A 23,238-nucleotide genomic window follows, 5' to 3' on the forward strand; every position below is an offset into this window, starting at 1 on the left:
TATGTTACATTTTCTTCGCTTTCTACAATGTTTTGTTAGGAATGGTGTTTGTCTTTCATGGCCTTAATTTTTCTCAAATGTAGTGTGATTTTTGGTGATTCATTTACTTTTGTATTTGATACTCCTTGTTTGCCTGTCTTCAGTTGCCTGCCTCTACTAACTGTGAGAAGCCAACTTGGAGGTAGGTCTGGTTTGTCTTTGGGGTGTAGGGGTTCTTTTCCTGTTTAATGGTGACCAGCTACCTAGGGTCCTACCCTCCTCTTAAGGCCTCTGTGAACTGAGGAGTAAAAACTCTTACTTTGGAGATCATTCCTCAGTGAATCATCCCAGGGAATTAGGTTTTCTTCTCCGTTTCTTTCTTCCCTGTGCTTGTAGAAGTTTAACACTATTTCAAGCTTTGCTCTACTCATTCAACACGAGTATGATCACCAAACAGGCCCTGAGTTTTTTCCTCAGGCAAATTCTGGGGCAGCCAATTGCAGCGGTGGATGAACTCCTGCAGTGCTCTCACCTGTACCTGTCAGTGCTGTTTTCTCCTGTGTATTTTAGATTATGGTTTCTATGCTCTTGTTTCTTTGTAATCTTAATTTTACTTTCTATCTTCTAGAAAGTACCTAAATTCTCACCTTGTTCTAGAGCTATTTTGGAGGTGTTTTATTAAAATGGCATTGCCTGGGACTTTCGGTTATTTGATTATGGTTTAGCATCCCTCCAAGCATTACTCATGATCATTTTAACGACTTGACTAATCTGACCATTATTTTAATTTGCATTTACATTTTTCCATCTTTGCTGCTGTACTTTTTTATGTAGGATTTCTTACATATTGGATTCAAATTGGCCTATGGGAATATTTTGGACATTTGGACGTAATGAAAATCAGTAAGTGCACTTAATCCAAAACACAAATGTTAATATACAATTTTTGTGTTTCAAGGACCTATGACCATATAAAACAAAGTTATCCCTGGGGTGCTTGGATCAGGGAGATGTGGGAACCAGGAGGGTTTGCCTGAAGTTCCGTATCAGAATAATCTGGGGATTGTTTTCAAAATACTTAGTAGATGCTATAAAACTTGTATCCTCATGTGATGCCAGTAATTTCTCTCCCCCTTAAGTAGTTCAGATTGTGTTTTCCAGTGAAAACACCTGAAGCCATTTCACATTTTTCTGGTCTAAGGAAATGTGTTTAGCACTTTGCTGGAATTAATGCATTCCTGTTTAAGAAATATGTTTGCTGAACTTGGCTAAGTTGATCACCATGAGAACAGAAAATAGTGTAGGCAAAAGCTGAAGGGTATGCTTTTCCAGAACAGCTACCTTTAGGGATTATTCATGCTTGAGCTTCTGTAGGTAAACAGCCTTGCTCTCAAGAATCTTACCCTCGATTGACTGATTGATTGATCTCCTACTTTCTTTCCTTCCTTCTGAGGGGTGGAATGGAGAAAGGATAGCAGGCTTGCTGGAAGCCCTCCATAAAATGTTCTTAATATTTCATAGCTCAAAGTCATTCCAATGAAGAGTTGTGTATTCTGTATGATACTTCAGATGGCACACTTCTGCACCAGTTTGTATTTCCACAAAAACATGATTTACAAACTCCTTAAAAATGAAAACTGCAAAAGAAGTCTATGTGATTGATTTAAAGAGCATCAGTTAAGGTTTTAGACAACTCAAGGTGAGTGTATGTTGTCAGCAACATGAACTAATTTCCTGTTCTGGAGTTAGCATGAAATTTTCATTGATACTTACATCAACATTCACAGTGTGGTAATCTGAACTGGTGGGTAACCAGGTGTGATTGCCTTCAGAAAAACCAGCATTTGAGCTATTGTCCCACTGCATTGGTGACTTTGAGAGAAGAGTATCCTATGTCAAAAGACCATAAAGAAAAAAAACAGTGGTCTGGTTATTAAAAGAAATGTAATTTGGCCATGATTTACTTCAGAAGTATTTAATTCCCTATATTTCTCAGCTAGTACTCAAATTCATTAGCATTCATAACGAAAAGGCCTTAATATTCAGTACATAAACCAGTTTTACACTTTCAACTGGAAAATAGTTAATGACATCTTGAGTGTAAATAAACTACTAACAACATTGATACATGCTTGGAATCTTTGCTGCTTTTCCCTAAAAACGAGTGATGTAGAATTTCAAAAGGTGCCATTTACAAACCCATTATAATGTGATACAGTGATCGGTGAGTTCAGGCATGCAGCCATGTACAGGTGAGCCTAGACTGTATCCTTTTTAGCCTGGTTATCGCATGAGTGCACACACAAATTTAGGAGCTTAAATAGAAAAGGTTTCATTGTGACTAAATATTAGGGAAATTGGATCTCACCATTGAAAGCTAACCATACAAATTATAGCTTCAAGGTCTTTCATCTGCCCAGCAACACAATTGTGAGATCCATAGCCTCAAACAAAAAACAAAATTTAAACTTCGCAGGCCTAAGGCTGTCCATTACATTTGTTAGCACAAGGATTCTTCCTTTTATGTTATGGCCAAGCGAGATCTAGCAATACAGACAAGCACTATAATAAATGTTCTTAACTCCATGTTTCGGGTAGAGGGCATTCGAAACTCAAAACATGGCTTCTTAAATTTTAGTGCACCTGAGAATCAGCTGGAAAACATCTTTGAAATGCAGATCCTGGGCTCTACACAAGAAATTCAGTTGTGTGGCTCAGCAAGCAGCATTTTTAACAAGCTCTCCAATCAAGAAAGCTGAAGAATTCTCACTGCCTAACAAACAGTGAGAAACAAAAGCTAAGGAATCACGATTTTCAGCAGCAGAATAGAAATAGTAAATTTTCTGATTTGGCAAAAAATGAAGATTTGGTGTGGTGCATGGTTAAGTTATATTAACTTACAACATCATAGGTTTCATTGAGATTTGTGGCTAAAATATTTCTCATTCCTATTTCTTCCCCGTAGTAAGTTATGGGAGTTCCAGGCAGTGTGAACACAAGCATGTTCATGATGTTGACATATTGTTTCCCCAGACGAGAAGTCAGCCGGTCATTGTCTGGTCCGCCAGTCTGAAAGGCAGATATTTTTATTTTAAGAGCACAGCTCTATACAGAGTTTGCGGAAAGATTTACCCTATTTCACAAAAAGTCCACCAGGCAGAAAAACATGGTTAACCATGGGTACCTTCATATCAGCAAGCCTGCATTTGAGTCCTAACCCAGTTCCTTGCTGTACAATTGACCGTCTGACTGACTTGGCCATTATGATCAGCAAAATGGTGATAACAGCTTACTTCACGTTCATATTGCAAATAAGATGAAATGTATGAGGGTACATCCTAATATTTTTGCACATTTGGATAAGAGAATATTGACAGGAAAGGAATAGGTGGAGGGGACCGGCGTGAGAGAAGGACTTCTGATCTGTCCCTTTGTGTATGTGTGATTTTTGAACTATTCAAAAAAATTTTAAGTTAAAAGGTAAATCAACTTTTACAAAAGTATTTACAGTCTAAGAAGAAATGTTGTACAGGACTTTGTATTTTTAAATATATTTCTTTGTTAAATGTTCTGATTACATATTTTAACATCTAGTCCTTATTTAAGAGTTCATTTAAATCACCTAACCTTTCCATTTTACAAATGATGAAACAAGCTCTGAGAGACTGAATCATTTATTCAGGTCACGGTCATGAGGCAGAACCAGCCTTTGAACTTGAGTCTGAGAATATGAACTTGGTTGTTAGAATTCAGGAAAAAGGGAGCTTGCTTTTTTTATTCTTTAGATTTACTAAAACTGTCTTTACAATTATCTTTTTATAGACCATTGTATTTTTCTATTTTTATGGCCAGAAAATTAGGTCAGACTTTTCCACCATTTATTCTTTTCATTATCTCAAAAGCATCTGACAAGAAACCCTGTGATTTCTCAAGTCTTCTGAACCTAGATCACTTTTCTTTCTCAGAACTGAAATCAAGATTAGCATTGGACAGAGATCAGGGCCTCTCACAGGCTGAAATCCAGTTGCCCATGATATGAGACTTTGAGTATATGAAAAAACGTGCTACAACTACATTATAAAATTTGTATAGAGAGGGGGTACTTCTGGAATGGTAGAGTAAGGACCTCCAAAAATGTCTAGCATGAAAGCAAGGAGAATGCTGGCAAAAACTGTAAAAATCCACTTTTTCAGAACTTGGAAATGAAAGGCTTACAACAATACAATGAGTGTTCAAGAAAAACAGCTGGATCTCAGAAGAGCAAGCTTTGTATCATTTTAACTGGCCATAATCTCATGCCCCTCCACTCAGATTCAAGATAGCCTTGAAAACCAACAGAAAATGTAAAACCCAGCAGCCTAGTAGCCACTGGAGGACCAAAATAGGTTTTGAGTTCATCAAAAGCTCCATCTCTAGAGAACTGGCACTGTTCGACCTTCCTAGCAGCTCACTTTTGGTTGGGTTTTTTCTTTATCTGGTCTGACTCAAAGCTAACTGTGCAGATTGTCTTATCCCCAAGGCACTTGCCAAAAACAATCAGCAGCAACTGATTATCCATACCTGCCTGAGGCGGCGTTACCAACCTGAGCTAAACAGAGACTGACCCAAAAACTTGCAAGTTAGAATAAGATGACCGTAAGCCTCTGACAACTTCCTGGAATCTAAAAGCCTACACACATGCACAGGGCTGCACAGGTAGCCAGGGGAGCCCCAAGAACCTAATCTCTCCCCTCTGGCTAACCCTGAAACTCAAGCAGAAAGGAAAGACTAAGGCGGAGCTGTAAGCTGCCTGCCAAAGTGTTGAAAGCATGCCCACCCCGCACACAGCCCCTCAGCAAAGGCTGGGAGACTTACAGGTTCAAGGCATCTAAGGAATCTTAACAGTCACTAGCTGACCAAGCAGAGACGTCAATGGTCACACGCAACAGGTAACACAGACGTTACAGAATTAATCCAAGAAAGTCACTGAAGAAACAAAACACTGGAGAGGGGGGAATGTGATCTCCAAAATTTCTATACTTACTATTTAAAATATCCAGTGTTCAACAACAGCAAAGAAGAATACAAGACATGCAGAGAACCAGGAAAGTATGGCCCATACAGAGGGGGGAAAAGCATCAACAGAAAACTTGGCTGAGGAAACCCAAACATTGGACTTAGTGGACAATGACTTTAAATCAGCTCTTATACGCGTGTTCAAAAACCTAAACAACATCTACAGGATTCTTTAAAAGTATGCGAACAATGCCTTATCAAATAGATACTGTCAATAAAGAGAAATTATGAAAAAAATTACAGTTGAAAAATACAATAAAGGAAGTGAAAATTTCCCTAGACGGGCTGGACAGATTTGAACTGGCCAAGCACTCAGCAAATGAGACAGACCAGTTGAAATTATCTAGTCTCAGAACCAGAAGGAAAAGAATGAAGAATGACAAGAACCTACCTGGTCAGGAGCTGGGATGCATCTGGCTCACTAAATCACAAAATGAAGGAAAGGTGAAGGTCACTTAGAGACAAATGTGCCCCTTGTTTCAGAGGACTATTCAGCAAGCACACCAGCACCGTATGCTGAGCTGCGTATAAGGACTTACCATCCAATTAGGCCATTTTCCTTCTGGCATGTTTTCCATCCAGGATGTGATAACCTCAAACACACTGTTCCCAGAAGGCATGTCTAGTTTACTGAGGTAACTGTTGAAGGGAAAATCTGCTTCTTGGATAAAAGGCAGACCGTAGTACATCATGGTCTTGGCAATGTTCTCTCCATGGGCTTCAGTCCCCATGAACCTGTAAGAGTTGGCAGTGCAGTGACATCAGGGCCTGTCAGGGGACTGGGAAAGAGCTTTGCAGCTGCTGTGTCTCATGGACAGGATGTTGGGAGGTGAATGCATACTGTTAACAGTATTGGCTAGGGCTCACTGGGAAGCAGAATCAAGCCAGATGACTAAGAAGTGGCACACTGGGTCACCTGGCAATTTCTCACATTAAACCCAAAGACTAGCTTAATACTAAGCCATGTCTAAAAGAAACACGTTTGGATCTCAGTCAATACTGTTCTTTTCTTTCTAACTCTGAATGAAACTCAGTAACTTGCAGGAAGACTTTATTTAGCAATTCTCATCACTCCACTTAGAATGTACAGTATATGTCTGCATATAAGGTAAGAGGGGTTCCCCCAAATTCCCCTTGTATTGGAATCCCTATAAAGTCTCACTTTATTATTGGGGTGCACTCTCAGTTGTTGAAAACCAAACACTCCAGGGAAGACATATGAGCCTGAAATGACCCACATCAATGCTGGTTTTAGCTGTTTGAGACATTACATTAATGGATAAGTTACATAGTATCTGGAGCTCGCGTGTTTCGGTTCCAGTCCCATCTCTGTGGCCACAACCTATGTGACCATTACCTGCATGCTCAGAGTCTCAGTCTCCTCATCTGTAAAGTGGGAATAGTGATCAGAGGACCTACTTTAAGGAGAAGAAATTTCTTGAACTCCTTTTCCACTGATTCTATTGGGTAATCTATATAAACACAATAAGAGTTAAATTCATTGAGTGTTTATTATGTGCCAGGCATTGTTTTAAGTGCTTCACAGACATTACCTCATGTAATCTCACAACAACCTTATGGGGGTGTCATCATCATTTTTTAATTGTTGAGGAAACTGAGACATGTTAACTAACCTAACAGCTAACAGTTTAGTTGGAACCATTTGCATGCTAACAGGTCAAATAATGATAAAAAATAGTAATGGTTAATGACTAACCTTTGGATAATATATTATCTTTTAATTAATCTTCACAAAATTCCTGTGAATAAGTACTGCGGGATTTGCTTCATTTTACAAAAGAGGAAACAAAATCAGCAAAGTTAAGGAACGTGAGAGACTATACCAGGCCCTAGCATAACTGAGTTATGATACATTGTAATTATGCGGTTTATTAAATTATAACTGAATCTCTTAAGAATGCTTGGTTGTGAGGGATAAAGTGCAGATCACACACTGCGCCCGTGGTTACCTGTATCTCCCAGGCTCCCTGCTGTACTGGTCCATTGTCTGCCGGAAGCTGCGGACAATGTCGTGCATTCCCACCTGTGTGGTGGTGAAGTCATGGTACAGCTCCGAGTAGTGAGTGACTGTGTCCTTTGAAAACAGGACAGCATGGTTACCATCATGTCAAATGCCCATAGCTGGCCTCATGTGAATACGGACTGTCTCTTCAAAGGGCTCAAGCCAAGACACACATGCTCAAAGATGGTCCTAGGACTTACGCTGCTCAAGGGAATTTGTGGATGGAAAAGAACATTAGAAACTATTAGTGTTTCATTTTGTGTATAAATTATTAACTATAGTAAACAAGTTAAATTTTACCAAACACCTAAACACTGATTACAAATGTATTTAATAAAATCCTCCTAAACATTTTATTGTCCCAAATACACCAGACATTTTTAAAGGCAAACAAAACAAATTATCTTAATTATAGAGTGTATTATTACATTATCGGCTTACAAAACTATTAATATCATGCATTTAAATTTGTTTCTTTACCATTTCTGTCCTTTATTCTTACCGTTATACTTTTCCAGGGTTTTAGTAATTTTTTGTGATACTCATTCTCTGCCTTCCTAGGGTTACAGTAATCTTCTGGAATCAAAGTAAAAGATTATGTCTAATACAGGCTCAGTTTGTAAGTCCTGGGTTAGGATGTGGACAGGCTAGAGAGTCCATGAGTTGCTATCCATTCAGTGGACCCCTTTTTTATAAGTGATTTTCCCTTGCTAGATCAAGGGAAGTTTTTTGAAATCTTAGATGTCTTCCAGAAATTACGTTATTTAAGTTTTTCTTGGGTAGCACACAAAACCTATTGTTCTGATCATTTGTCTTGACTGGAAACATATGCCTGTCTTAGGACATCTTATTATAATTAGGAAGGTTATTTTGAGATTTCTTCTCCTCCAAGGATAAGTGCTTCTCTTTGGGACAACTGACTAATACACGACCTTTTTTCCCCTTCATTTTTCCTTTCTACTGGAAATCATGTGCAAAAAAAAAAGCTTAATCATAAACTTTGGTTCATGACATGGTCTCATAATTAGCCCATGTATGGCCAGCTTCCCTTTGTTACTCAGGACTATCAAGCTGGTGACCATATGAATTTAATTTTACTTTCTAAAGAGGGCATCATGCTATATATAATAATTTTAGATTTTTTTGCTACACGTTATATCACTAAGATTGACCCATATTGCTGTGTCACTATAATTCATTTATTTTGACATTTCATTGTGTAAATGTACAAATCCGTTATTTTGGAATGCTTTTTAGGACTACTGTCTACTTGGCCATTGAAAACAGAGACTGTAGAATGGTGGTCAACTAGAGGAGTGAGGGGGGCATGGGATTATTACTCTCTCACGTGTGACATGGGAGGAAGGTTGAGAACCACTGGTGTGGAAGCACAAAGAGCCCAAATTCTGCAGCAGGCTTGGGTGGAATTCTGTTTATCACCTCTGTCACCCTGATAAATTAATTTCTCTAAGATTTGCTAAATGGGGATCATGAAACCTCACAAGATGTTGAGAGAGTTAAATGGATACAACAAATAGCATACAACTGACACTCAGCAAGTGTTAGTTCCCTTCCCTTCTACCTGTGTGTCCTTTAATGACTACAAAAGCACTTGGGGAATTTAGGCCGCCTCCCCTGAGCTTGAGTGATTGACAAAATCACAGTAAGTTATGGCCTTCGGTGGAGTCCACACTGTCCATGCCCTCCAGAAACCTCGTCTTCGAGGGACTCCTATAGGGATCACTCAGGAGGAAGCAGTGGAAGGAAATATCTGGTCACATGCATTCGAAACTCCTCTGTATTTTCTAAAGAAAATGATTCAAAACACTTCCCTCTGGTAAGTGGTGTCTCAGGCTAAAAAAGACAACACTCTGATGACATTTTCAGAAAAAATATATACATATATAACATTTTTAAATATATAAATATATGTTTATTTTAAAATATATTTTTAAAACATATATACGTATATGTTTAAAACTTTACCGGGATTTGGTTCTTATTCACTTGGGCCTCGTCTCTCAGATGCTTTGCTTCTAGAAGAAACTGAACAGCATCGAAGCTAAAGCCATCGACACCCTTTGAGAGCCAAAACTGTATAATTTCCTAAACATGAAGAAGCGAAACACTTGGTTACGTTAACCACACGTTGTTGTCATAAGGTTTAATAAAGGCCTTGTCTGTTAATGACTTCCATCATAAAACAGTCACCTCCACATATAAAACAAGCACAGCACTCGTATTCTTACCTATTTAGCACCACAGTGTCTGAGCATAATGAACTTTGAATAACTGCATTTATGGGCTCCTATTCTTCTCTCATAGTTGAGTTCAGAATGTTACATTTGTAATTGATGCTATGAGCATGTTCCCAAAGTTTAAAGAATCCACTCAAAATGAAAGATGGGACTCAGGAGAAACGGAATGTAGTTCATCTGCCCCATGCCCAGTTCCTTCAAGGTCACTCCGAACAGAGAAAATCACCAATTAAGCGCCCAATCATGAAGGGCTCTTCCACCAGACTGGGAGATTGTGGAGGGAAAGAACTGCACCTTTTATTTCTGCTTCCCTTGCCACTGACCCAGCAACTGTTAGTGAACCAGTCGTGGAATGAAAGAATGAGGTATCAGGCTGAATGAGTCAAACATGGTGTGATACTGTTGGGACACCAAAGGAGTACAGCATGTTCCCTGGCTTCGAGGCATCTACAGAGTAGCTGGGGACACATGAGACATGAGAGGGTTACCTAACACAAGGCAGGACACGGTTCAAAATCATGGGAGGAGATTACTCTGCATGACTGTTGGACCTCCGAGAAGATCAAATTTAATATGGGTGGGCACAGCCAAGCAAGGAAAAGCTAGAGCTTGAACTTGGCTGGTGGGATGTGATCAGGAAGTGACTCTAGAAGAACATTCTGGACTGTTTGGGGTACAGCATGAGTCAAGCATGGAGGCAGAGGATGACTTGGCCTGTATTGGGGCGGTTAGGAAGACCAGGTGACCTTGAAAAGCAGAGGGCCTAGTCTCAGCTCCCCTCGCATGCCAACCCCTCCCAGCTGGGCCTACTCCTGTACCCACCAAAAGCCACCCTCCTGCAAAGGGACAGTGGCTCTCCCTGCTCTCCTTTCAGCTCAATCCTTGCTGAAAGGAAGGTTTTATAGGAATGTGTATATCACATTAGAGCAGAACCACCTGTAATTGAAAGTAGTGGAGTGAAGAAGCCAATTCTCACCTAGTGAGGGGAACAGAGCTATAGATCCCAAATAAGGACTGTTCCCAGAATCACTTGCTTGATTCAAAGTATGTTTCTTGTATCTACATGTGCATATGGAGCCTGGAGTGCTGCCGTTCAAGGCTCCCAAAAGTTTCTCTTTTTTAAAAAATATTTATTTGGTTGCACTGTGTCTTAGTTGCCACAGGTGGGCTCCTTAGTTGTGGCACGTGAACTCTCAGTTGCGGCATGCATGTAGGATCTAGTTCCCTGACCAGGGATCGAACCCAGCCCCCTGCATTGGGAGCACAGAGTCTTATCCAGTGCACCCCCAGGGAAGTCCCAAGGCTCCCAAAGGTTTCTACAGGCTGAACGCAAGGCTGATGTCAGCCTCTTCAAGGTGAGATTTTGAATGGCAAACCTTGAACAAGTTTTTCAAATGTAAGAGCAGGCTCTGCTGCTGACAGTCCTCATCTTGACCACAGCTGACCCAAATACCCTTAAGCTGGCCTTACCCAGTGGAATTTTTCTTTGGGGCACAAAACCCACAAATTTATTCTTATCTAGCATCCTTCTTCACAAATTCATTCATTCATTCAATAAGTATTTGGGTTCCAACTAGGGACCAGGCACTTAGCTAATAAGCCTTGGTACTAGAACCATGAGCAAAATACAACACAACATAAACACAGTCCTAGGTCTCACGGGTTTTTTTAGAATCCTTAGCTGGACAAATATTAATGCACAAATATTTAAATCACAGACACGATGAAACTTTGAAGGAAAGGAGCTTTGGTTACACAAAGCTTACACAAGGGGGTGAAAGAGCAGGATTTGCCAGGGAGGTCAGCGCAGCAGGATGGCGGGAAGGGAAGGCAGTTGGTTAGAGATTCAGCTGGAGAAGTCACCAGATATGAAGGCGCCTCATTTGTAGAACAGGATCTGCAGAATTGCCTCATTTGTAGTGGGCTCTAAGGGCCCACTTAGCGTGAAGCTAACGAAGCCGAAGCTTCAGGACCCTTCACTGTATGGCCTCCTACCCACATTCGCTTTTCATTCTAAATGAGCACTCATTCTTCTGTACCTAATTTTATACCCTTTTCTTCTTTTTCATTTCAAAAAGTCCCCCAATTCTTACAAGCTTCAGATCCCACGCAAACCGGGTCCACCCCCAGGTGGCGCTGTTCTCTACAAGCGGGAACACTGGAAGGGGCTCTAGGTGGGGGTGGGGCACAAATAACTGTAACCCATCCAATCAGCCTCTGAATAAATGTGGGGAAACATTAAACACCATGCTGCTGTAAACATTAAGCTTTTGATCACTGATTTCCTAAAATAAAGCTACTCATTTTCTTCATGGGGTCCTCATTCACTCTGGGGATCTCAGCATTGCTAACTATTAACCCAACATTAAAGAATGAGGAACGTGTACGCCAGCGTAGGCACACGGCCCCGGCAGGGATGTTCACTGTAGTCCAGAAAGAGATGTTATCATTGTGTGATGAAACAAAACAGCAAAAGTTGGATGCTCGTTTTTGAGAGTCATTTTAAACGCTGAGGTTTTCACCCAGATAATCCAAAATTTGCTCTTGAAAAAGATTTGCTTCGTGCTATTTATTCTCAACCAGGTGAAAAAAGACAGCTCCAGATTTTAATGGTTAACCCTCTCTTTATGCCAATTAAGCTCCCCCAGGGGCCAGATGTGGAAATGGGCAAGGAGCCTGGTTCCGCCAGGTCTGGGAGACCCACGTAGGGACAACAGGACTCTGGGGAACACTGTGTTCCCGATTTCTGACTAACTCCCATGACATCACACAGTCCTGTTCTTCCAGGCACATTTTCATTCTTTTCTCCTTAAACAACTTGCTGCTCTGAGTGAAAAAGGAATCAGTTCAGCATTACACCAAGTCCCCGACATATGAACCTTCAGGTTGCGAACTTTCAAAGATGCGAACGTGCGTCCGCATGTACAATCACGTAAGTTAGTTCATGCGTCTGGCATACACTGTCACGTGCATGCCTCCTCTACATGTGGCTGTGCTTTTGTGTACTTTACTGTACAGTACTATACTGTATAGAGTACAGAGTACAGTACTGTATAGAGTACAGTAGTACTGGAGATACGGGAAGAGGATGAGAGCTGCTACCCAGACATCACTGGATCGTTTTTTCAAGAGGGTAGATAGAACTGAATCCAGCAAGGAACCAGAACCTGTGCCATCAACATCAGGCGTGAGTGAAATTGCAGCTTCAGCTCTACCATCTGCCACCCCCTCTCCCTCCTCCAGTCAGTACCTCTTCTTGCCTGTTCACTCCACGCCAGCCTCTGGATGCCAGCTGTGGTACTGGACTGCTGTACTTTTCAAGGTACTGTACTGTAAGATTTAAAATGTTTTATTTGGTTTTTGTGTTTGTTTTTTATGTATTATTTGTGTGAAAAGTATTATAAATCTATTCCAGTACCGTATTATATAGCTGACTGTATTAGTTGGGTACCTAAGCTAATTTTGTTGGACTTAACAAACAAATTGGACTTACGAACGCGCTCTCGGAAGGGAACTCGTTCGTATGTAGGGGACTTACTGTATTGATATCCAAATTCTCAAAACCTCGAGGCAAATCTTTCCTTTTGAGATGACTGAAGTTACTGGGCCCATTTACCTAAAAAGCCAGGTTTGGAACAGAGAAAAGCTCTGCTCTTACATGTGATGATATATAAGACATCCTCTTGATAATGACATAAATCCCAGGTCATCCATCTCAAGAAGGAATGAGAAAGCACAGGCTATTTCAGAAGGACAGAGAGAAAACCATATCCTCTGCTTATAAGCAAGGAAAGTAAACCAACCCTACTGCTCTCCAGAAACCTGGGTAAAATTCTTTGTTAACTCTTCCAGAAGCAGGATACATAGATCATGGGCTCCAGAATCTGACCCATCTGGGTACCATCCCATCTCCCCCACTGTCCAGCTGCATGAGTTAGCTTATCTGCATAACCTCCAAAAACCTTGGTTTCCTCATCAATAAAATAATACCTGCCTTGCAGGAATTCTGTGAGGATTAGGGGTACTGCTGCCAGAGTCAACTGACGCTTTGGTCTTTATATTACCTCATCTCTCTGCCATGTCTGACGACACAGACTAACCTTGTTGTCTAGAAATCCTCATACGCCTTGGCTCTAGGATACCCTGCTTCTGGTTTGCTAGTCCTCTGTCTGCTCAACACGCCTTTAAATATTAATACTCCTTGGGGCTCCATCTTATACCCTCTGTTCATTTCGCTTCACAACAGTATTGACTCATTTATCTATCATTTATTGATTACTTAACAAGTATTAATGCTTATACAAAAGCAACACACTGTCCTAAGTGCTTTACAAAGGTTAAACCATTTAATCCCCAAACAACCCCACAAAGTATGTACCATTATTATTCCTATTTTACCATCGGGGGAATTGAAGCACAAGGAGATGATGTACCTTGATCAAGGTCACACGGCAATAAGTGGTGCGTCAGAATTGGAACCCTGTGTGGCGCCCTATCCATTTGTTATCTGGTCTTCCTTTACTTTTATTTTTTTTAGTTGCAGGACCTGCTACACCTGGCCCTCATTTCCACATGACAACAACCCCTATGAGCTAAGTGACAACTGGCCCCCTTGTTCACCTCAGCTGGCCCAGTCCTCTCACTGATATTACCTACCTGACCTCTGTGGGCATTGTCCACATGTCAACAAATCCCAAAGTCTTATCTCCAGACCAGACCTTGCCCTGAGTTCCATGTCATTATATCCAGCTATCCACTGAGCACTTGGATGTCTCTCAGAGAGCTCAAACTCTGCATGACTGAGACCACCCCCCGCCACCCCTGCTCTTCCCATGTCTCCCATCCCAGGAAGCAGTCCCACCACCCAGCCAGCATTCAAATCTGAAACCTGGGAGTCACACTGGACTCCTCTCCAAGGCCACCACCCTCACTGGCCCAAAGCCCCCACCATTCTCTCCTGGTCACTGTACCATCCACCTCCCTGGTCCCTCCACCTTCGAACCTGCCTTACTCAAGCCCCTTCTCCACAACCAGATTGATTTTTCCAAATGCAAATCAAAAATTATTTCCCTGCCCAAGACCTTTTAAACCCAATGCTACCGTGGCCTCCAATGCCGCTTATGACCTGGTTCCTACCCTCCTGTCTCATCCCGTCCTGTCACCCCACCCCCACCCCCGGACAACATGTCTCCATATTGGACAACTCCCAGCACCTTCACTGTGCTGTGCTCCTGCTTCCTCTCTGCGGGGAACGCTCCCACCTGTGTCTCTTCTCTTTTTTTTTTTTTTTTTTTTTTTTGCGGTACGCAGGCCTCTCACCGCTGTGGCCTCTCCCGTTGCGGAGCACAGGCTCCGGACGCGCAGGCCCAGCAGCCATGGCCCACGGGCCCAGCCGCCCCGCGGCATGTGGGATCCTCCCGGACCAGGGCACGAGCCCGTGTCCCCTGCATCGGCAGGCGGACTCTCAACCACTGCGCCACCAGGGAAGCCCTCTTCTCTTGGCTCATTCTTACTCATCCTCTAGGTAACACTGCTTCCTCTGTAAAGCGTACCCTAGTCTCTCCCACTCTGTGTCCAGGTTAGGTGCCTGCCCTGCATTCTCCTACTTCCCACTGTCATGACCACTCAGCACACTTTATTGTAATTTCCTGTTTGTCTACCTCCCCCTCCAGAATATAATGTAATATTATAGCCTGTGATGGCCACAACATGGGCCCATATTATCAACCATCATACCCTGGCAAATGGCCAATACACAACACATACTGTTAAATGAGGGAATGAATTAGAATGAAGTGCATGGCATACAGGACATGCAGTGATTAGCATGAAGCACAGAGCTGGTTTATAAAGCAGGTAATGAGTAAATTTTATTTTGAATTGAGCTGCTTCTCTCCAGCAATACCATGCTTAATAGGGGCAGAGCAGAGCCAACATTTATGCTCTGATTCCATCTTAAGCCAGGAGGGCATCTTGGTTCCCAGTCCCCAGCTGCCATGAACATACTACTCCCCTACCCCAGGGCTCAGCCTTCCCATGTGGTGGTTTCAGGGTCACACTGAGCCCCAGACATGGGGCCAGGCCATCGGAGTCTCCTCCCTGCTCTACAGCTCATCCACTGGTCACTTCACCTCTCTGGGCCTCAGTTTCCTCATTTGTCAAGTAAGGGATTTGGAGGGCAAGTAAAAACCAAAGTGATCGGAAAAGTATAAAATGCTAGACAGGGGCTTCCCTGGTGGCGCAGTGGTTGAGAGTCCGCCTGCCGATGCAGGGGACGTGGGTTCGTGCCCCGGTCCGGGAAGATCCCACATGCCGCAGAGCAGCTGGGCCCGTGAGCCACGGCCGCTGAGCCTGTGTGTCCGGAGTCCCGCAACAGGAGAGGCCACAACAGTGAGAGGCCCTCGTACCACACACACACACAAAAAATGCTAGACAAATATAAGCTCCCACCTCCTCTGAGGAAACCTCCTGACTTCTCCAGCTGAAAATGCTCTAGCCCTGAGAGGTTCGGAGCAGAGCCAAGTCCCAAACGGCCAGTGCAAGGCAGGGGGAGGGGGGAGGACTAAGAGGAGAGAAGGGTGCTCCGTGCTGCCCTGCCAGCCTCCCACTGTGCAAATAAGCTGAAATCGGATGGGAGCCCAGCAGAAGAAGGCTCAGACTCCGAGTACAAGCTGGTCTGCAAGCAGGGCTCACTCCAAATGCCTCCCCACCACAGACCCTCAGCGCTGCAAATTATTAACCTGCTGAACTCTGCTGCAGAGATAAGTGCTGCGGGGGGAGGAGGGTGTCGGAAGCCCCCTCGTGTGAAAGGTCCCTGTCCATGAGCAAAGAACTTTCCCTTACAGCTTGCAGCCTTTCTTATTTACTTCTAATAAGAAGTCCTCTAAACCAGCCTTACAAAAATGTCTAACCTCTCAACCAGAGGCAATAATGATTCATCTCAAGAGGGATTTCATCCTGCAGGTCCAGTAAATAAGACTCCTATTCACGTACTCCACTACCTGGATGCCTGCAAGAGAACAGCTGGGTTAGTCAAAAAAGGATTTATGTATTGCTGGCACATTTTGGCAAAATTTATCACACTTGTCTACACATCTCCAGACAATCCATCAACATTGTTACAACGAGCCTGGAGAAATCCACTGCCAGATAAAACAACTGGTTTATATTCCCATTTATGAATTTCCAGTTGAAAACCTCCTCACAAAAACTATGCAGAGGAGTTCCCTGGCGGCGCACTGGTTAAGAATCCGCCTGCCAATGCAGGGGACACGGGTTCGAGCCCTGGTCGGGGAAGATCCCACATGCCGTGAAGCAACTAAGCCCGTGAGCCACAACTACTGAGCCTGTGCTCTAGAGCCAGCGAGCCACAACTACTGAAGCCCCTGCGCCTAGAGCTGTGCTCCGCAACAAGAGAAGCCACCTCAATGAGAAGCCTGCACACCGCAACAAAGAGTAGCCCCCGCTCGCCACAACTACAGAAAGCCTGCGTGCAGGAGTGAAGACCCAACACAGCCAAAAATTAATTAATTAATTAATTTTTAAAAAACTATGCAGGAAAAGTGAAACACACAGAGAGAAGTAGTTTGCCTCAAATCAGGTGTGGAGTTGTGGCTAAGAATGTGGACTCCAGAATCTCAGTGCTTGGGTTTGAATCCTGTCCCCTCACTCCCAAGGTGGGTGATGTCACCTCTCTAAGCCTCAGTTTCCTTCTCGGTAAAATGGCCATAAAATCTCTTAAGTTAGGCTTCTTCTGAGCATTAAATGAGATGATCCAGGTAAAGCACAAAGTAAGTGCCTAATAAGAGTGGTAGGGGCCCAAAGAGGGGGTGTGAGTATGCAGATGATCTTCAGTGATGGAGAAGAGGAGAGTCCACACTCCAACAGAGAAGTTTAAAACTAACCCCTAGTTAGCTGGCTGACCACGTCTACCTCCCCTCTCCCAACTGAGACAAGGCTGCCTTGACAAGGTGCCTACTCCTCGAGGTCGCAAAGCAATTCATCTAAATTCTGGAAAACATATATAGTAAAAATAGTCTTAGAACTAAGGAGTCTATAGGAATATATTTAACAAAGGAAGTGCAGGACTCGTACACTGAAAACATTGTTGAAAGAAATTCAAGGAGACCTTAAGTAAGTGGAAAGACATCCTGCGTCCGTGGATCAGAAGACTTAATATTGTTAAGACGGCAATACTCCCCCAAACTGATCCATAGATTCAATACAATCCCAGCAGGCTTATTTGCAGAAATTGACAAACAAATAACAAAATTCATAGGGAAATGCAAAGAACCCAGAATAGCCAAACAGTCTTAAAACGAAGAACGAAGCTGTAGAGTTCACACTTCCCAATTTCAAAACTTACTATACAACTATAGTAATCCAGACAGTACTGGCATAAGGACAGACATATAGATTGATGGAACAGAACTGACAGTGTAGAAATAAACCCCGACATTTATGATCAATTGATTTTCAAAAGGGTTCTAAGTTCGATGATGAGAGAATAATCTTTTGTAAACGCATGCTGCCGGGATAACGGGATAGCTACGTGGAAAAGAATGAAGTTAGACTCCCTACCACCATATACAAAAATGAACAAAAAATGCACCAGAGACCTAAGTGTAAAAGCTAAAACTACAAGACTCTCCCAAGGAAAACATGAGTTAAATCTTCATGACCTTGGGTTAGGCAATGGTTCTTAAATGCGACACTAAAAGCATAAGCAAGAAAAGAAAAAAACATAAATTGGACATCATAACAGTTAAAGACCCTTGTGCTTCAAAGGGCACCATCGAGAAAGTAAAAAGACAACCTACAGAAAGGAAGAAAATTAACTGCAAATCACATATCCAGAATACATAAAGAACTCTTACAACCTGACAAAAAAGACAAATAACACAATTTTAAATGGACAAAGGATGTGAATAGACATTTCTCCAAAGAAAATATACAAACAAACTATAATCACATGAAAAGATGCTCAACATCATTAGCCATCAGGGAAACGCAAATCCAAACCACAGTGAAATACCACCTCGCACCTACTAGGATGACTGTAATCAAAGATACAGACAATAACAAGTGTTGGTGAGGATGCAGAGAAATTGGAGACTTCATATACTGCCAGTAAAAATGTAAAATGGTCCAGCTGCTTTGGAAAACAGTTTCTCAAATAGTTAAATACAAATTATAAATATAGATACAAATCATAGACATTTAGATAGGTACTGTATGATCCCATTTATATGAAATGTCCAGAACAGGCATATCCATTGAGGCAGAAAGTAGCTTAGTGGTTGCCAGGGCCCAGGGGGAGAAAATGAGGGGACCATGGGAGTGACTTGGAGTGGTATGGGGTTTCTTTTGGAGGTGATGAAAATGTTCTGAAATCAGTAGTGATACTTGCATTACTCTGTGAAGTACTAAAACCACTGACTTATATACTTGAAAGGTGTGAATTTTATGGTATGTGAATTATACGTCAATAAAGCTGTTATTTAAAAACAAAACAAGAACTGACTAAGGGGTGCAGGTGTTGTCAGTGACTCCAACTTGGCAGCCTGCATCCTCTCTATTTGGCTGATGTGGTGAACTGTAGAAAGGGACCCACGGCTACCTGTCCCGTTCTGTTTGGGTCTCCTCCTGACCTACCTCAGAGCACTACCCACTAACCTAAATTCTCGCCCATCAGAGCCGAAGCAGCAGCAATAATGGAGACAACAATATGGCTAATGTTTATTGTGAATTATGTGCCATGTGCTGCTGGAACTGCCGCCACACAGGTGTGAGCCCCATCGGCTCCTGTCTCTAACGCAGCACGCGTCCCTTACAGCAGCATCCACTGCCCCGCGGCATCAGCTCCCACCCTCGTTTTTGCACCCCAGCTCCCTTACTCTCTCCCTCATTTCACTGCAGTGCATTGGTGGGGTTGCCAGATAAAATACAGGACAACCAGTTAAGTCTTCATTTCAGATAAACAGTGAATAATTTTTTAGTAGCAGAATGTCTCAAATATTGTACTTCTCTGTTTAACTGAAATTAATATTTAACTGAGTGTCCTGTAATTTTACTTGCTGTATCTGGCAGCCCTGCACACCGGCCCCCAGGCCGTTTCTAAAACATGTGGAGCTCAGTCTCCCCCAAAGAATTTTGCATTTGCTCTTCTCTCTGCCGGAAATTCTCTTCCCCCAGATGTTCACATGACTCCCTTTCAAATGTCAGGTTCTTGTGCAAATGGGACCTCAATATAGTGGTGTCTCTGAGCCAACTTCTCCCTGGCACTCCGAGGCTCTTTACCCTAAGCCTTCATCACCACCTGACATGTTATATGTTTAGTTGTTAATCGTCTGCCTTCCCCTCAGGATACTGGGAATTCCTTGAGGGCAGGGCTTTGATGCCCTGCTGCATTCCCATTGCTTAGAACAGGACCTGGCATGGAGCAGACAATAAGTTGATATTTACTGGGTGAATACAGAAGTGTTTTGCATGGGTTATCTCATCTAATGTTCCTAAAAGTTCTCTGAGACAAAGACTGCAATCAATCCTGTTTCATGGATGAGGGATCCAAGACACACAAAAGCCAAATAACTCGCCCAGAAGCCCCCTGCAGCCAGTGGTGGGCTGGGTCCGGACACAGGAGCTGGACCCCCAAGCCCCCGTTCTGGCCCCACCTCACCGCACCAGCTCATTGTCACAGGCAGATGAGCCCCTCAGAGCTAAGGCAACAGGCGTTTCTGCCTCCCTCCCACTTCAATTATTTGGGTTAGAGGAAGGAAGGAGCCACTGACATACCTAAGAGTCTGTATTTGCTTCAGACACCTTAATCCCGGAACTGAATTGCACTGCTTGATTTAGCCCGCATAATTACTGTTTTTTCACATGCAGTATATCGAATAACCACTTAAGCACCCATGTAACAGAGAAGTGTGCGTGGGTGTCTATACTCACTTTTATTTCTTCTTGAACATCAGGATTGCGGAAATTTAAATCAGGTTGCTCCTTCATAAACTGATGAAAATAGCATTGGTTTCGTACTTCATCAAAGTGCCAACTGGAGTTTCCATATGCACTTAACTAGCAAACAGAAAATAGCCAATCAGTTGTTTAGCACGGTTCCTATGATGCTATCGCCCACAAAGGAATGATCATTGCCATCCCGGCCCCTTGAGGACTGAGTGCACAAATCCCCAGAATTTTTTTTCTAGCGGGAGCACTAGGTAAATTAATTCCCCAAAATGCCATCCACTGGCCTAATGCCCCACAAGTGTGGTTGTGATGTGCTTGTACAGTAGAAGCTGTTCCCAACAACCACAACATGAAACCAATGCTCTCAAAGGCAGGACAAAGGCCAGCTTAAGGAGCAGACATTTCTAATATATTTTCTTGAATCTTCTATCCAGGCTCTGGAATCCTGTTTGTGAAGAAAAGCAAATGGTGGCCAATTTGGGAGAAAGACATATTGTATTGGTCTTGGAGCTTGAATCCAGAGAGAGCAAGTGTTTAAACTGTATCCTTAGAAAAGTATTAGAATCATTCAAATTAAAACTCTACAGTCCTCGGGAATAAAAGAAATCTAGCAACTTCAAGCGTTGGTTCCCAGCTGCGTTTGACATGGGTGCGGCTTTCCTCCTTCTAGAAATGTTCATGTCCGTGGCATTTCCAGAAGGAGGAACTTGTGTGAGGGTTCCTCGGGGCTCTGTCTTGAGCCATTTGTTCATTTCACACTAAAGAGAACATCTGGACAGCATTTACAAACTGAGGGATTTTGCATAATATTTTCTTTTTAGTTGGAAGACCTAGTCACACTGGGTCCACATTTCCATGGCAACAATTGGCCCAAGCTAAGTAGTAGCTGATGCCTTTTGAGGAAACATACTCTCGCCAGATCACCTCATGGCCCACCTGGATACAAACCAGGATAAGATTTTTACAGTATATATCAGTATACAGAAAGATCAGTATACAAAAAAAAAAAACAAAAAAAACTCCACAAATCTATTTCAAAGGGACAAACAATCCAACAAAAAACTGGGGAAAGAAACCATTAAACAGGTGTTCCACAGAAGTGGAAGCTCAAGTGAATAAATGGATGAAAAGGTGTTCAACATCATTAGTAATTAGGCAACTACTACATTAATAACTAGTAATTAGATAAATAATCATTAGCAATTAGAGAAATGTAAAATTAAGACCTCAGTGTAATTAGATAATAATCATTAGCAATTAGAGAAATGTAAAATTGAGACCAATTTATGTTCACTCGGTAAAAATTAGACTAGATCCAGTCCACAGCCCTTTCATGTATTAGTTGTGAACCAGGGCAATGCGCTTAACATTTCTCTGCCTTGGTCTGTTCATCTGCAAAATAGGAATTAAAGCCTAACTCATAAGATTGTAGGGTGAATTATATAAATTAATGAATATAAAACACTTAGCCCAGAGCCTGGCACACAGTAAGCGTCTAGCAAATGTTTGCTAATGTCATCATCACTTTCAAAGGTGGTGGATCAGGGAAAAGAAAAATTAGGGACATGAAAGTGCCAGGACTTGCTAAAGGCCTGTTCACCAGGCTGCACATTAGTGCCATTCATGGAACCTGGGATACGGGAGGCTGGAGGAGAAGATCACACAGTCGGCTTTGACACTTGTCCTTTGAGTGCCCTTGGGTCATCTAAAAGTTGATGCCCAGGAGTCAGCCTCTTTAAATGTTTATGGAGGTCAAGAAGGAGGCCCTGGACGGGGGACAGATGATCCAGAGGAAAAGGCTCCGCAGAAAGCAGGAGAGAAGGTGAACTAGAGTGGGCAGAGGGACTGTCCTGGGACAAGAGTAGAGTTGCCAGATAAAATATAAGACATCCAATTAAATCTGAATTTCAGGTAAACAACAAATACTGTTTTAGTGTAAGTATGTGCCATGCAATATTTTACACTAAAAAATTATGCACTGTTTATCTAAAGCTCAGATTTCACTGGGCTTCCTGAATTTTCATTTGTAAGTCTGGTAACCCCAGACAGGAGAGACATGGTCTCAGCTGCAAAAGAAGTGACTAGGAAGAGGGTGGGGATGGGGGCAGGTGTGATGGCTTCTGTTCTTTCTTTAAAGTAGAGTTTGCTGCCGAGAGTGATAAGATGGGGAGAAGGCAAGAGGCGGGAGGGTATGTTGATCAGCTGGATTTAGTAAACTTCCCCCAAACGAATGGCTGGATCAGTTCAGGTGGGGACAATGAGTGTGTCCAGAAGCTTAGATACCGAGGTTCAGGTAAAGAGAAAATGGATGGTTGGGTTTATTTATGGCTAGTGTTTTGTTCGACAGTGGAGTCAAAAAGCCAGAAAGGCAAAGGGGTCTGAAGAGTAGCAAGACAGTTACTGAACAAATAGGACATGGAGTTTAAGCTGGACAGAGTGGGAAGTAAAGGAAGAAGACATTAATAGAGAGCATAGGTTTTAATTTGCTGAAATACATCAGCTCTACAATAAAATGAAAAATCCAAATCCAAAATCAAATGATTAGGAGGCTTGGGACTTTATTTCTATTTCTTTGGGAAACTTGTTCCCCTTCCCATAAACTATACCCATCTTTTTTTTTTTCTTTTAACAGGGCTTTGTAAATAACCAGTTTAATCACTAAAGAGTTGCCCATTTTCCCTCTGTAAATCAAGCACATCGGTACTTACCCAGTTGTTGGGCGGTATGGTTTTGCCATTTGCACGGGTACAGTCATGCCAGATATAATAATCAGTATATTTCCCTGTCCGGTTCCGACTCCATTGAAACCAAGCATGTTTATCACTGGTGTGGTTTGGTATGAAATCAATGATTAATTTTAAACCTGATGAATGAAAACATTTCAAATGTTAGGACAAGATTATATTAGAATAATGTAACAGTGAAGGAAAAAATGCTTTAAGTTAAGCATTTGGA

The 23,238-nt window shown here is 42.4% G+C and overlaps 1 protein-coding gene across 1 annotated transcript in view; it reads right to left on the bottom strand.

Annotated features, from left to right (window-relative positions):
- Positions 1-23,238, bottom strand: part of SLC3A1 (solute carrier family 3 member 1) — a 31,301-nt gene that overhangs the window by 4,672 nt on the left and 3,391 nt on the right. The window contains exons 3-9 of the mRNA XM_065891346.1: positions 22,992-23,146; positions 20,266-20,391; positions 9,044-9,163; positions 7,005-7,129; positions 5,574-5,769; positions 2,881-3,048; positions 1,753-1,869 (exon numbers count right to left, since the gene is read on the bottom strand). Of these exons, the coding sequence (XP_065747418.1) occupies positions 1,753-1,869; positions 2,881-3,048; positions 5,574-5,769; positions 7,005-7,129; positions 9,044-9,163; positions 20,266-20,391; positions 22,992-23,146 (1,007 nt within the window). The remainder of the gene's footprint in view (positions 1-1,752; positions 1,870-2,880; positions 3,049-5,573; positions 5,770-7,004; positions 7,130-9,043; positions 9,164-20,265; positions 20,392-22,991; positions 23,147-23,238) is intronic.

The sequence above is a fragment of the Phocoena phocoena genome, chromosome 14 (genome assembly GCF_963924675.1).
Source record: "Phocoena phocoena chromosome 14, mPhoPho1.1, whole genome shotgun sequence".
Taxonomy (NCBI): Eukaryota; Metazoa; Chordata; class Mammalia; order Artiodactyla; family Phocoenidae; genus Phocoena; species Phocoena phocoena.